The sequence below is a fragment of the Miscanthus floridulus genome, chromosome 1, assembly GCF_019320115.1.
Source record: "Miscanthus floridulus cultivar M001 chromosome 1, ASM1932011v1, whole genome shotgun sequence".
Lineage (NCBI taxonomy): Eukaryota > Viridiplantae > Streptophyta > Magnoliopsida > Poales > Poaceae > Miscanthus > Miscanthus floridulus.
Window position 1 is genome coordinate 80,083,252 of NC_089580.1, and position 14,277 is coordinate 80,097,528.

The following is a 14,277-nucleotide window of genomic DNA, read 5'->3' on the forward strand; positions in this document are numbered from 1 at the left end:
GGCGTGGCCACCCCGGTGCTATACCGATCAAGAGACTATGGTAAGGTACGTGTTAGTGGTAACCTGGATAAGAGCGAGAGAAATACTATTTAATATTATTGTCAGTTGTCACTCCCCATGTCACATTCCACCCGAGAGACGATCGAATTTACCTTCTATAAATCCACAGCCATGGCACGGTGTGGAGCATAGCATAGCAAAACTCGTGCTGAGCCAACACACAAAGCACAAGACGAAAGACTAAAGTGCGTGACGCCGCGAGGGGTTAAGCCAGCAAGCAGCCAGCCATGGCAGTCGCAAACGCCCAGAACACGTCGTCACTGCTCCCGCTCGACGGCCGCGTCGCGCTCGTCACCGGCGGCTCCCGCGGCATCGGCCGCGAGGTGTCCTCCCAACTCGCCGCGCTCGGCGCCAGCGTCGTGATCAACTACGCGTCCAACTCCAGCAAGGCTGACGAGCTCGTTGCGGAGCTGACCTCGCGCGGCCAGCGCGCCGTGGCCGTCCGTGCGGACGTGTCGGACCCGGACGCCGTGCGCGCGCTCTTCGACCGCGCCGAGGACGCGTTCGGGTCCCCGCCGCACGTCGTGGTCGCCAGCGCGGGCCTCCTGAACCCCAAGTACCCGGCGCTCGCGGACACGACGGTGGAGGACTTCGACGCCATGTTCGCGGTGAACGTGCGCGGGACGTTCCTCGTGTGCCGCGAGGCGGCCAGGCGCGTCCCGCCAAACAGCGGCGGCCGCATCGTGACGTTCTCGTCCTCCATCATGGGCACGCTCCTGCCCGGGTACGCGGCGTACACGGCGACCAACGGCGCCGTAGAGGCGATGACGAGGATCCTGGCCAAGGAGGTGGCGGCCAAGGGGGTGACGGCGAACGTGGTGGCGCCAGGGCCCGTGCGCACGGAGCTGTTCTTTGCCGGGAAAGACGAGGCGTTCGTGCGGAAGGTCGAGGAGCGGTCCATGGGCCGCATCGCCGAAACCACGGACGTGGCATCGGTCGTCAAGTTCCTGGTGAGCGACGCCGCGTCTTGGGTAAACGGCCAGGTCATCAGGGTCAATGGCGGCTTCGCCTAAGGGCGCTTCGTGTTCAGTAATGAGCACAGTTTCTTCAGTTGTACTAGTATCCATCGCATCTGAAAAGTCTCGAAATTCAAATAACGTATGAGCGTATGCGAGGTTCTGCGTGGTGTGGTGCCTACCACGATCATGTAACTCAGGTTTTATCCGTCTAGTTTTACACACATGTACTATTGGTAATCAAAGAAGAATAAACTATTGGTAACCAAAAGGTAATTAAAGGTAATCAAATCAAAGGTAATTAAGAGGATCTCCAAGAGCCTTTCTAAATCTCACTCCCTAAATCATCATTTGGAGAGTCTCGTTCGCATAAAAATCGTTTTCTATATCTTTTCACTCTTGTTTTTCTATATCTTAAGCGCACTCTAAAGAGTCATTCTCGTCTTCTATATTTGGCCAGTGAAAAGTCCGAAATAGAAAATAGCTATTTGGATGGTCATTTAAAAAAGCCATTGGAGAGTAGTTTTTCATCAAAAATTTTATTCATAACATTTAGTAAGGATGCGGAGAATCTTTTGGAAGTGCTCTAAGGATAATAATTTAGTCATTTTAGTGGGACGTCTCCTTTCTTCTCTGTCCGTCGCACGAGCTGCACGGATCTGCCGCGGGGAGGGTCTCCACGTCACCTCCAGCCTGCAGGGCCTCGCTAGAGCTGCTAGCTGCTTGTTCGGAGATCACCGCCGCCCACTACCAGAAAGTCTCCGGGGAGGGCCTCGCTGCCGCCTCCCGCCTGCAGGGGACTCGTTGGCGCCGGTTGCCTATCCGAAGATCGCTGCCACCGCCTCCAAAAGCTCGCCACTGACCATTTGTAGGGGCCTACTGCTCGCATGCCAGTATGCCACCACTCGCCTGCATTGGGATCACCACTGGCCTGCATAGTTTTGCCAATGCCATCCTCAAGTTGTAGTGATTGTACAAAACTATATATGAAGTTGGATATGTGGACTGCGATCAGAAGAAAGTAATTCCTTCTTAAATATATGATGGCTAGTCAACCTCTAAATATTACGAAGCACCTAATTAACCAACATGCACAAACATGATTCTTTATGGCTTATTGAATTGAATGCATAGGTGGCTGTTGATGAGCTGAATCATATTTTTATTGTAGCGAATGCCCTGGCAGATGGTACTTGCATCTGATTCTTGTTCCACTGAACTGAAGCTATATGGTTGTCGCCGCAGATATAAGTTAATTTGTTCATGTTGATCTGCTCATAGTCATGTTGATCTGTTCAACATAATATTGATGAATTAGTTATTGGATTTGTGAGAGTTTCATTTGTAGTTTAGTACTCTAGTACTATTAAATTGATTCAGTATACATTTGTATATGCCAAAGAATCAGCTAACCTATTGGCCTGCATAAGCGTTGTATGTGTGACTTGTTGCTGTGCCGGATGCGGCACAGTACTGAGTATCTATGTTCCTTGACGCGAAATAGTAGAATGTAGTTTAGTAGTTCTTTATGGTCACTATGGGAAAAATGGAAAATGGGACAGGTAGCAAATTTATTAAATATTTGAATAGTGTATTAATCCTTTTAAGTGCTGATCACTTATTATTTGTGTAGTAACTCTTATCATAACATGTAAGATGCAAGAAAAGATGGTTGATATGAGTGAAGAGGCTATTGGATTATCATCATCAAATTGTTAGCAAGATGTTTCGTAGCTAGGAAGTTTTGGAGAAAGTTTTGACAATGAGAAAGTTTCTACAATAGCTATGGTTTGGAGAAAGTTTTTACAATGAAGAGATACTACGTAGAAAGAGACTCAACAACTAAGGAAATATATCTATGGTTGTCCAGGGTTTCGTGAAAACAGCACATGAACAAAGCGATTGATAAGAAGAGAAAGTCATGGATAGTTGTTGTGGGTGACTAGCCAAAATGGTAATGGCACTCAACAAGAAAATAGGACATTGGTATATGAAGGATTTCTTAATGAACACAACTATCCATTGGCCTCAGAAGATTTAGCTTGTCTCTTGAAGTCTCACTGAGAAAGCGAACATCATTGAGATGGAAATCATAGGGATTCATAAACACTTAATCATGCATACATGTTATATCATGATTGTGTATTCATCAAACAGATGAAAACAAACTTTTGGTGAACATAATGTAGTCCTCTATTCAAAATTGTAAGTTGTTTTGGCTTTTCGAGATACACAACTTTTGTTATGCATCTAGATATACACTATGTCAAAATAAATATTAAGAAGAATATGTATCTAGAAAAGTCAACGTGAGTTACCATTTGGAATGGAAGTAGTAGTATATAACATTTGGATCTTTTTGGTGCTCTATTAATGAGGCAGTTTTTTCTGTATTTTTTAATCTACCTTTCAGCTAGATAGGTACTTTTTCATATTGTGAATTCTGATATGGAGTACAACTGTACAAGGCCATAGGAAAATGTGTGCACACTCACAGAAAATCCTACGTCTATGTATTCTCACCTTGTACGTCATCAACCTGCCGATTTCTTCGCATGACCACACTCACCGAAATATTTAATGTTGTCAGTTGTCACTCCCCATGTCACATTCCACCGAGACCTTTCTTAGTTTCTCCAAACTCCTGAAAAAGTGCACTATATAAAAAGAAGATTCCCCGTCACATCAAACTTACGGTACATGCATGGAGTACTAAATGTAGATGAAATCAAAAACTAATTGCACAATTTGCTTTAACTTTGCGAGACGAATCTTTTGAGCCTAATTAGTCAATGTTTGGACAATAATTCACAAATACAAATAAAATACTACAGTAGAAAATCTTCACTATGCAAAATTTACATGCCCAACTAAACACCGCCCAAGAGACGATCGCGCATGCCTTGACTAACCCTTGACCAGCTTATAATACCTCCTATAAATTCACAGCCATCGCGCGTTGTGGAGCATAGCAAAACTCGTGCTGAGACAACACACAAGTACACAACTACACAAGTGCGTGACGCCGCGAGGGGTCAAGCCAGTCATGGCAATCGCAAACGCCGAGAACACGTCGTCGCTGCTCCCGCTAGACGGCCGCGTCGCGCTCGTCACAGGCGGCTCCCGCGGCATCGGCCGCGAGGTGTCCCCCCACCTCGCCGCCCTCGGCGCGCGCGTCGTGGTCAGCTATGTGTCCAATTCCGCCAGGGCAGACGAGCTCGTCGCGGAGCTCGCCTCCCGCGGCCACCAGGCTGTTGCCGTCCGCGCGGACGTGTCGGACCCGGACGCTGTGCACGCACTCTTCGACCGCGCCGAGGAGGCGTTCGGGTCCCCGCCGCACATCGTCGTCTGCTGCGCAGGCGTCCTCAGTGACAAGTACCCGGCGCTCGCGGACACTGCCGTCAACGACTTCGACACCATGTTCGCGGTGAACGTGCGCGGGACGTTCCTCGTGTGCCGCGAGGCGGCGAACCGAGTCCCGGCCAACAGCGACGGCCGCATCGTGACGTTCTCGTCATCCATTGTGGGCACGCTCCTACCGGGATACGCGGCGTACACGGCGACTAACGCCGCTGTGGAGGCGATGACGAAGATCCTGGCCAAGGAGGTGGCCGCGAAAGGGGTGACCGCGAACGTGGTCGCGCCGGGGCCCGTGCGCTCCGAGCTGTTCTTGGCCGGGAAGGACGAAGCATTCCTGCGGAGGGTGGAGCAGCAGTCCATGGGGCGCATAGCCGAGACGACGGACGTGGCGCCTGTAGTGGCGTTCCTGGCCAGCAACGCCGCGGCTTGGGTTAACGGTCAGGTCATCAGGGTCAACGGCGGTTTCGTCTAATAAGGGTCTAAGTGCGCCAGGTGTTCAGATATAGTGGCATCTACCACACATACAAGTTCTTTTTTTAAATAACGATACAATTAAGACTTCCGCTCGCTCCGCTCACTCCCGCACGCGTCGTTCATCCAACAACCCTCTCCATTATCCGCTTGTCCATTTCTAAAAAAAATCACTCACGCACGCCTCGCTCCGATCCGCTCCCGCACGCGATGCTCGACTGCCAGCCCTACCAGACGCGGCCACCTGCGAGTCGCAGCGCGCGGCTGCCAGCCCTGCCAGGCGCGGCGCTCGGCTAACAGGCCTACTAGGCACGTCGCGCGGCTGCTACCTCCCAGCCGCGTCGCGCAGCCGTTGCCATCGTGCTGCTGCGTCCGACGAACTCTATATACGGACGAGCCTCCATTCTCCCGAGCAGCAAGGAGATGTTGCGATGTGCTGAAAACGCGAGATGTTGCGATGTACTGAAAACGCATGTTGCAAGCGTATGTTTTAAGTGTTTCGTATGTTTCAGAGATATATTGCAGGTGTTTTAAATGAATGTTGCAAAATAGATCATTTATTATTTTTTAGGCAAAGCAAGTACTTATTCCCAATATCCATCCAGTTAGCAGAAAGTAGGTACACTAGTCTGATGGTCAAGATAATGTGACAACAAAAGTGGAAAACCGATACATATTCATTGGCCAAGATACAGGTATCGAAGGAAAGAAGTAACCACATTATTGTGAAGTTTCTAAACTGTTATGGCTATAAACGTAATACACGCTGCAGCCATAACCAAGCTTTACTTCCCTTCGATAACAACTGAGAAAACACCTAACAGAGACATGAATGTGCATCGCCTAATTTGACCTACATTGAATATTTTCGGTATTGAATTAGACATTCTTAACAGCTGATTATGTAGAGATTTTTTTACCCACAACTGCTTGATGGCAACCAGATTAAGGTCTACAGCCATCTCCCCCATGAATGATTCCCGTATTGGTCATTTTTTGCGGAACTAATTCCAATTAGGCCCATAGTTGGCCATGCAGCCCGAGCCCGTCGGCCCGGCCCAAGGCCCGGATTTTTGGGCCGGCCCAAGCACGACCCGGCACGGAGGCTAGCGGGCCTGGGCTGGCCCAGCCCGGTGCAGCAGGCCGTGCCTGGGCCTAACCCCAGGCATGTGGGCTGACATGGCACGGCCTGCTACAGAGCAGCCGGCCCAGTGACGGCCCGGCCTGCCAGCGCCCCCCCCCCCCGTGCCGCGCGGCCCGCGCCCCGCCCCCGCAATCGCATATAAGCGGCTCCCCCCATGAGTCCGTGACCCCGTCGCCTCGCCTCCTCAGTCCTCACCTCTCCACTCTCCTCGCCCGCTCCGCATCCGCAGACAGCACAGCAGTCGCCTCGCCTCCTCATCCACTCCGCTCTCCGCTCCAAACCCTAACCCTAATCCCCAGTTCCCCACTCGCTCGCCGCGGCGCAGCCGAGCCCCGCTTGCCCAGTCGCCTCAGCCTCGCCGGCGGCCGGCTCCGTAGTCCGCTCCCAACCCTAACCGGCAAACCCTAATCCCCACTCGCTCGTCGGCTCGCCCGCATCGGCCGCATCCACGATCTGATGAATCTGAGCTCTCTCTCGTGATCTACTGATCTCGTCCGTCGTCCCCAACTCCGGTGACCTCGATCCACCTCTCCTCCCTTATCCCTCCCTTCTCCCTCTCTCTTCTCTCGCTCTCGGTGAACTATGTGAGTTCGTGACCGTGTTCCCGTCCGTCCCTCCTCCGCCGTTCGCCATCATTTCTAATCGGTCTTTCCTCTGGGTGGCCCTCGTCATCTCCGGCACCGGGCTCCGGTTGCGCAGGTACTCCGCTAACCCTAACCCTAACCCTAGTCCCTAACCCTAGATCTGTCTTCTCCACTTCTTATGTCTCTTCCACTGACTCTGGATCTGTACCTCCATGGCTCTATCTCTTTGACTCTATTTTTCTCCTCCGTGCAGGTCGGTTGCCGATGCCTCATCGTCCTCTTCCTATGGCATAGACCGGGCACGGCGGCCGCGCGCACCGTTGAGGAACGGTGCTAGAGATAAGCCGTCTGCGGTCAAGGTCGCCATGGTGGATGACAATGATGTCGTCTATCCACTCACTAGCAACGATGACCTAATCGTGGCAGGGCTGCTCCCAGAGGACGACGACGACATCCGTGACGACGCTGCTGCGTTGTTGGGTATCGATGTCTGTAGCGGCTCTACTCCGATCGATCTGGACGGTGACGACGGTGGTGGAGGGGCGGAGCCGGTGCCGTCGGCGACGGCGATAGGGACACCGGTCGGCTCCAACAGCACAGATGGTACATCATGCCTTGGTAAGCGTAAATCTGATGTCTGGGTTGATTTTGATGAGATCTATGAGACTGTGAATGGTCAAAAGGTTCGAACTGCTGCTATCTGTAAAATGTGTAAGAGTAGATTGTCTACTAGATCTTCTACTGGCGCTGGCCATTTGATTAGGCATCAGAAATCTTGTAGGAAAAAGGTTGATTATGCTGCTAGGGTTCAGTCTAGGCTTTCTTTCAATCCTGATGGATCTGTGCATAACTGGGACTACAATCCTGCTGTTGCTCGCTCTGAGTTGTGTAGGTTGATTGCTAGGCTTGACCTTCCATTAGGTATAGGTGAGTCACAGGCATGGGAAGATTACATTGTTCTTGCTCATAACCCTAGCTTTGCCAAGGTTTCTAGACAGACCACCACTAGAGATCTTGGTAAGCTGTTTACTGAACGCCGTGATAAGCTTAAGAATTTTGTGTTGCCTGCTGCTACTTCTGTTGCTTTGACTTTAGACATTTGGTCTGGTAATGCGAAGGAGGACTATATTAGTGTTGTTGCTCACTATGTGAATGCTGATTGGGAGTTATAGAAAAGGGTAATTGGTCTTAGGCTAATTGAGGTTAAACATTCTGGTGAAAACATTGCTGAAAGAATTACTGCTGTGGTTGAGGAGTATTGTCTGACTGACAAGATTTTATCTGTCACTCTAGACAATGCTTCTTCTAATGCTAAGGCTATGAACACTTTGACACCTCTATTTGCTTCTTACTTGGGTCCTGATCGTTCACCTGATCATTTGGATCCTAGTAACCATAAGTACGGTCTTGTACATCAACGTTGTGCTTGTCATATCATTAATCTCATTGTAAAATCTAGATTAAAGATGTTAAAACCTTACACAGAAGATTTTAGAACTGCAATTAACTTCTTAAATTCCTCTAATCAAAGAATTGCATTGTTCAAGGAATATTGTAATGCTAAGGGTGTTAGACCTAGAAAGTTTGGCTTGGATATGGATGTTAGATGGAATTCTACTTACCTGATGCTTAAACACTTGGTTCCATACAAGAATGTCTTTTCTGTGTTCATTAATTTCTATTATGGTTCACAATTGTTGAATACAAATCATTGGTATTTTGCTGAGAAGTTATTGGAGTTCCTAGAACTCTTCTATGACTCCACTGTTGTTTTGTCTGGTGTTTATTATCCTACAAGTCCACTTGTTCTGCATCATATCCTAGAGATTGCTTCTCATTTGCATGCATGTGAAAAAGAACATAATCTGAGAGCTATTGTATTACCTATGAAGCTTAAGTTCCTTAAATATTGGTAGGACATACCTCTGTTATATTCATATGCATTCATTCTTGATCCTAGAGCTAAGATGAGATGTTTCTTTAATGTGCTACAATTACTTGGTGAATACACCTGTTCTGAGTACAGTTCATACTATGCTGATATCAAAACTGAATTGTATAAACTGTTTAACAAATATGAGAGCAAGTTTGGTGCAGCTAGGTCTCAAAGGGTTGCACAACCATCACATCATACAGGTAAGAAAAAGCAGGCCTGGGGAAGAATCTTTGGCCGTGGATCAAGTGTTGTTGGTCCTTCCCCTCTCCCTACCTCTTCATCTTCATCTACTTCTCTTTGTGAGCTCTCAGCTTACTTAGACAGTGACAATGTCACTTCTTATGAGGATGATTTTGACCTACTTCTGTGGTGGCATGACCACAAGCTAACATTTCCAATCCTGTCTATAATGGCTAGAGATATCCTATCAGTTCCTGTATCTACTGTCTCTTCGGAGTCTTGTTTCAGTTTGATAGGTAGGATAATCGAGGAACGGCGGTGGTGCTTGTCACCAAAGACCGTAGAGATGCTAACCTGCTTAAAGGACTGGGAGTTGGGAGAAAAAAGGGAACAGCATGCTGCTGACAACCAAGAGCTGGAAGACTCATTCTAGAACTTGTACCTTGATGAAGATGAACCTGCTGGTGGTGCTCCTGGTATTGGTACTTAGTGAGGTAATGAGGTTGAGACTTGACTTTTAAGAGGGTGTGGGTGATCTGTGAGTCTGTGACTGTGAAAGGGTGAGTGACTGTGAAAGACTTGTCTATCATTTGAACAATGGTTAATTAAGACTTAAGAGCTGGCTGCACTCTTTTTTCCTTTCTAAGGTTTCTCACAAGGGTGAGTTTTACCTAGAAAGGTTTTTAATGAGGCAGCATTGCACTAAACAGCTCATTTTGGTTATGAAACTGTGATCTGTGATTCTGTGAATGTATCGAACATTTCGACTTCGCTTCTGTGAATGTATGAAACTGTGAATGTATCGGACTTCGGACATTTGGAGTTTTGGACTTTGATTCTGTGATCTGTGACTGTGAATGTATTGGATTATGAAACTGTCATCTGTCATCTGTGGATGTGAATGTATGAATATTGAAACTTTGATTCTCATTATGTGATCTATGACTGAATGTGAAACTATGATATGTTTGTGAATAAAAAGGGTAACGGGCCATGGGCTGGCGCGGCCCGTGATTCTGGCCGTGCCTCGCGGACCAGCACGGCACAAAAATCAGCCCATAGGGCCGTGCCTGGGCCGGAGGCCAGGCCTGTGGGCCGGTGAGGCACGGTCCGGAAGGCACGGCGTGCCGTGCCGGCCCGTTGGCTATCGGGCCGTGCTGGCACAGGCCCGTGCCGTGTCGGGCCGGCCCGTTGGCCATCTATAATTAGGCCATTGGACTATCCATTGCATAAATTTATATTTGCCAAATCTTTAAAATTTGCTGTAATTTCTACATAAGATGTACCTCAACCAAACTGTGGAATCAGCCACACGAAATAAGAGTTGTCCTAGGAATTATACACATGTTGTCTTGATGATGCTGAAACTCCCTTCCTTTGTACCTGTACAATCATAGACAAACCCTAAGAAGGAAGAGAAGGAAGCGAGCTGAAATCAATCCTGAAAAACAAAAATGAAACCAGATCAGAAGAAGTAGCAAGCATGTAACCAATTTGCAGCACACGTATAGGTAGCTAGGGTTTCGGCAACTAGAGGAGCACACGTTCCCCAGCAGGACGAGGTGTTGAGGAGCCACCCACGCCGCCGCGCCGCCTGTAGGGGGTGCTGCCGCGTCGTGACCGCTGCCGCCTCGCGCCTACCGCTGCCTCGGGCAGGAAGAGGAGAGAGAGAGGAAGGGGAGGGAGGACAGAGGAGGAGGAGGGCGGGTGCTGCCATCACAGCCCGCTCGCGTCGTCGCCTTGCCTGTGTTGGAGAGAGACGGTGAGAGCGAGAGAGAGCGAAGAGGAGAGAGGAGGGAGAGAGAAGATGGATGGAGAAGCAGAAGCTGGGATATATATTTGCTTCTCTAGATTCAGAAGAGAAGCGGGGGAAGCAGAGGAGAAGCGAGAGAAGGCAAGGTGTCGGGGTTATGATACCCCGGGTATCTCAAGACACCGATTAGTTAGTCACTAGGGAGGTTCATGATACGCTAGCTAGTATAAGCCCAAATAACCGAGGCCCAACTTAGCTGTGCAAGCCCAAACCAACGCGGCCCAACTAAGCTGTGAAGGCGTGGGCCGAATGCTGCGACAGGGAGTCGGCCACAACCTCTCCCTCTTCCCTTCACCACACGCCGCACGCCCTCTCTCTCGTCCCGACCCCTGGGGGGTGAGGAGGGGTCGAGGCTCACCAGGTACAACTGTCTAGACAAGGACAGGCACGCCTGCTCAGTCCACGAGGATCGAGGGGACAGCCGTCTCGGAGCTGGCGCCATCCCTACGCCACGCCGCAGACAAGAGAGGACCGCTAGGCGGTGACAATAGATATGGTGACCACCGTCCAGGTATGGCCCGATGCGATGGGCGTACGGTCCCACCCACTACGGGATGGGCTCGCGGCTACGGCCTTGACTTTCAGGGCCATCCAGGCCAACGTAGGCCACGACCCTGGAACCCGAGATCATGGCCATTAGCTCCACGAGCAGCGAGACAACCAATGATCTGGGGGCGGCTACCAATTTATGTACGACGCCTCTGGGAGATCAGGAGGCAGTGACAAAGGCCACGACGAAGACCATGTCGCACAGGACGGCCGACGAACCACCACCGTGCCAACAGTGCCGCTGCGGCTGGCACAGTAGCACTACGCCACCACATACCGCAACATGAGCACAAGACCATGACGACAACCACACCCGGATGTCCACTACACCAAGACAAGAAGGCCTTGCTTGCCGACCAAGCTAGCTAGTTTCCCTCCCTTAGGCTCATGACCGCACGGTCGGGAGAACTTCTTTCTTTGTATGTGGCCTGGCCTCGGACTCTATATAAGGGCAGCCAGGGCACCAATCTAAGGGGACGGACTCTCGAGACTTCATTCAGCATGTCCCTCTCCACTCTCCTATCTCTTTCACTCTTCTTGCAACCCCCGTTGTAAGAACTTCAGAGCATTCAACCGAGGAACATGCACTCGATCTTCTCTGAGACTGGGCGTAGGGTTCCGGCTTGAACCAGTATAATTCCTTGTGTCTTTTGGATGCTACCATCATCTTCCTGGAGCAGCGCGACATTCATACAAATTCAATAGTCGGTCGATAAAACACCGACACAAGGAGAAGCGCGAGAAGCCGCTTTCGATAGAATCTACTCCAAGCGATCTGGGCCGCACGATCGAAGATCCGACGGCTGAAAAAATTAGGGTGACGTGGACCCTGCTTCTCCTGCTGGAATCGGGCGGGTTTTGTAGGGGAGAATGCTACGTTGGCGGACAAAGGCCTATTCAAGTACCAAAAGGACAAGTTTCAAAATCTAAAAATGGTGTTTTGAGAGTTTATTAGGACATCCATGAAAATTCAAGATAATTTTGGGAGCTTAAAAATATTTTTAAAAGTTGAAGGCCCTTCATGACACCCGTAATATTCAAATAAACTTCAAACTACCTGACTCCTTCCTCCCACAAATGCTAGTTTTTTTTTGCTATGGATATCCATGGATATTGATGCATCAACGGTCCTTCAACTTATCAACATGTGCCACTCAGGTTCACAAACTTTAAAAATATATTTTAGGTCTCTGAACTTGTTAATATGGGTGCACCGCACATCCCTAAATTTGTTAATAAGTGCATAGCTAAGTGCATAGCAAGTCCATTTCTAGACCGTACCAACCAGTGCGGTGTACTGATTGACAAGTTTAGAGACTAAAAATGCATTTGCAGAAGCCATTCATGCATTTAACTATACATCTTATAATAAGGAAAAAATGAATATTTTGGACTCATTTGTTTTACACCCAATACTAGGGATGAAAGCGGGAACTGGAAATTCCCGTACCGACCGACACCGAACACCAGAATTCCCGATCGGATATCATTTTCTTGGGAAAAACGGATTCGGGAAGAAATCCGGAAAAATTCGGCGAATCCGGGTCGAAATCGGTTAGAGTGATTTCCCGACCGAATTAGCGGATCCAGTATTTGGTCAGGAAAACTCCCGCGGAAAATTCCCGTTTTTAAGGCCGCAGACGACTCGCAGGAGTCGCAACGAGAAAATTAACATCGGCGGCGGCGCCTCACGCCTCGCTACTCGCGTCGGCGTCGCTTCCAGTTCCACGCGAGCGATCCCGATCAGCGATTCAGTCATTCAGAAGCGGAGTGGACTGTGGACAGGTGGACATCAGAGGCAGAGCTGCAGTCTGTGTTGCGCCGTCGTGCCCGCGTCCGGCCGGCGGCCGCCAATAGCGAGCACCAAGCAGCCGAGCCCGAGCGACCACTGATTCGTTGCGACTCTGTGAGCAAGCAAATCTGCAGGCGCAAGCGCAACAGTGCAAGGTGCAAGCAGCCGCAAAGTAAGTATAAACTATATGATATGATTTCTAATTTTTTTAATTGCTAATTGCCTAATTTGCAATGATCATCTGTCATCCGTGCAAATTTTTATTTCTATGCCACGGAGACGCGCACTGTTTGCTATTGTTTGCATATGGATTATACATGGTTGCTATTATTGCATCGGGCTCACTGTTTCAAGTGGTTACATATATCGATGTTCCCGTCTTGTGTTACCGCTTCCCGATCGTAATCGACATGTTCCCGTTAGAAATATTCCGTTCCCGATATCCCGTAATACCGGATTCGTTTTCCCGTCCGACCTTCCCGTTCCCGTTCCCGGCCAAAAAATACAGGAGCAGGAATAATTAAGACATTTTCCGACCGTTTCCAACCGTTTTCATCCCTACCCGATACACATACGTGCATACTCACCACTACAAAAGTAATTACACACATCCTACTTCTATAAATAGTTACCTTTAAAGATTTCTTGTACGTATCTTACAAGCTCACCATAAGTATTGTGTCCAAAAGATGCGACTTAATTTAGCTTATGCTGATGCTTATACTGAAATGTTGCGAGAGAAAAATACTATTTATTCGTTGAAAAGTACCGCTAAAGTAGTGCAGCAGAACATGGCCTTTATAGTTTGATGACGTATCTATACTTAGTATAAGACAAGTTCTTGTACTGTCGAAGTGATGTTTTATAGTAATAATGCGGAAGTCATTTTTTATAATTTGATTTGACACGAGAAGAGAATAAGAGCAACTCCGAGAGACTTGTCACCACGTCATGTATAGTCTCATTTAGATAATTTGGTGTAAAACCAGCCTCCAATAGATTATCTATCTCGCTTTATAAAAATAGCCACGAGTTATTCCTTGAGTCTCGCTCGTCATAGATAGCCAGCGTCCCTCGCTTGCCAAATGGGCAGATGGGCAGGACAAGATGCACCTCGTCGTCGTCACGGGACGCCACCCCTAGGGATCCAGGCATCCAGCTTCGCACATGCTGACTTCATCTCTGTGCTGCCGGCGCCGCGCTACTGCATAGCGCGCCCGTGCGCATGTCGGGGCGGCGGATCTCTTTTCTTTGCACCCCACAATCGACTCCGTGGCCACGTCGAGCTTCGACGAGCAAGCAGTGCGTACTACATCAGCTGCCGCCAAGCAACACGGTCCCAAGGAAGTGCACATGTTCGAGTAGGGCTCTGGTGCTTCCGCAACGTTTTAGCTCAGGCCTCAGGCTTTGGAAGATGGTCTGTGACGAGGTG

At 49.2% G+C, this 14,277-nt stretch overlaps 2 protein-coding genes across 2 annotated transcripts; both read left to right on the forward strand.

The window, feature by feature from the left end:
• Positions 1 to 205: 205 nt before the first annotated feature.
• Positions 206 to 1,337, forward strand: LOC136487998 (NADPH-dependent aldehyde reductase-like protein, chloroplastic). The gene has a single exon (XM_066485063.1). It carries the CDS (start codon positions 288 to 290, stop codon positions 1,071 to 1,073), a length of 786 nt encoding a protein of 261 aa, XP_066341160.1. The 5' UTR covers positions 206 to 287; the 3' UTR covers positions 1,074 to 1,337.
• Positions 1,338 to 4,022: 2,685 nt separating this feature from the next.
• LOC136488008 (NADPH-dependent aldehyde reductase-like protein, chloroplastic) lies at positions 4,023 to 4,880 on the forward strand. The gene has a single exon (XM_066485069.1). It carries the CDS (start codon positions 4,063 to 4,065, stop codon positions 4,846 to 4,848), a length of 786 nt encoding a protein of 261 aa, XP_066341166.1. The 5' UTR covers positions 4,023 to 4,062; the 3' UTR covers positions 4,849 to 4,880.
• Positions 4,881 to 14,277: the final 9,397 nt, after the last annotated feature.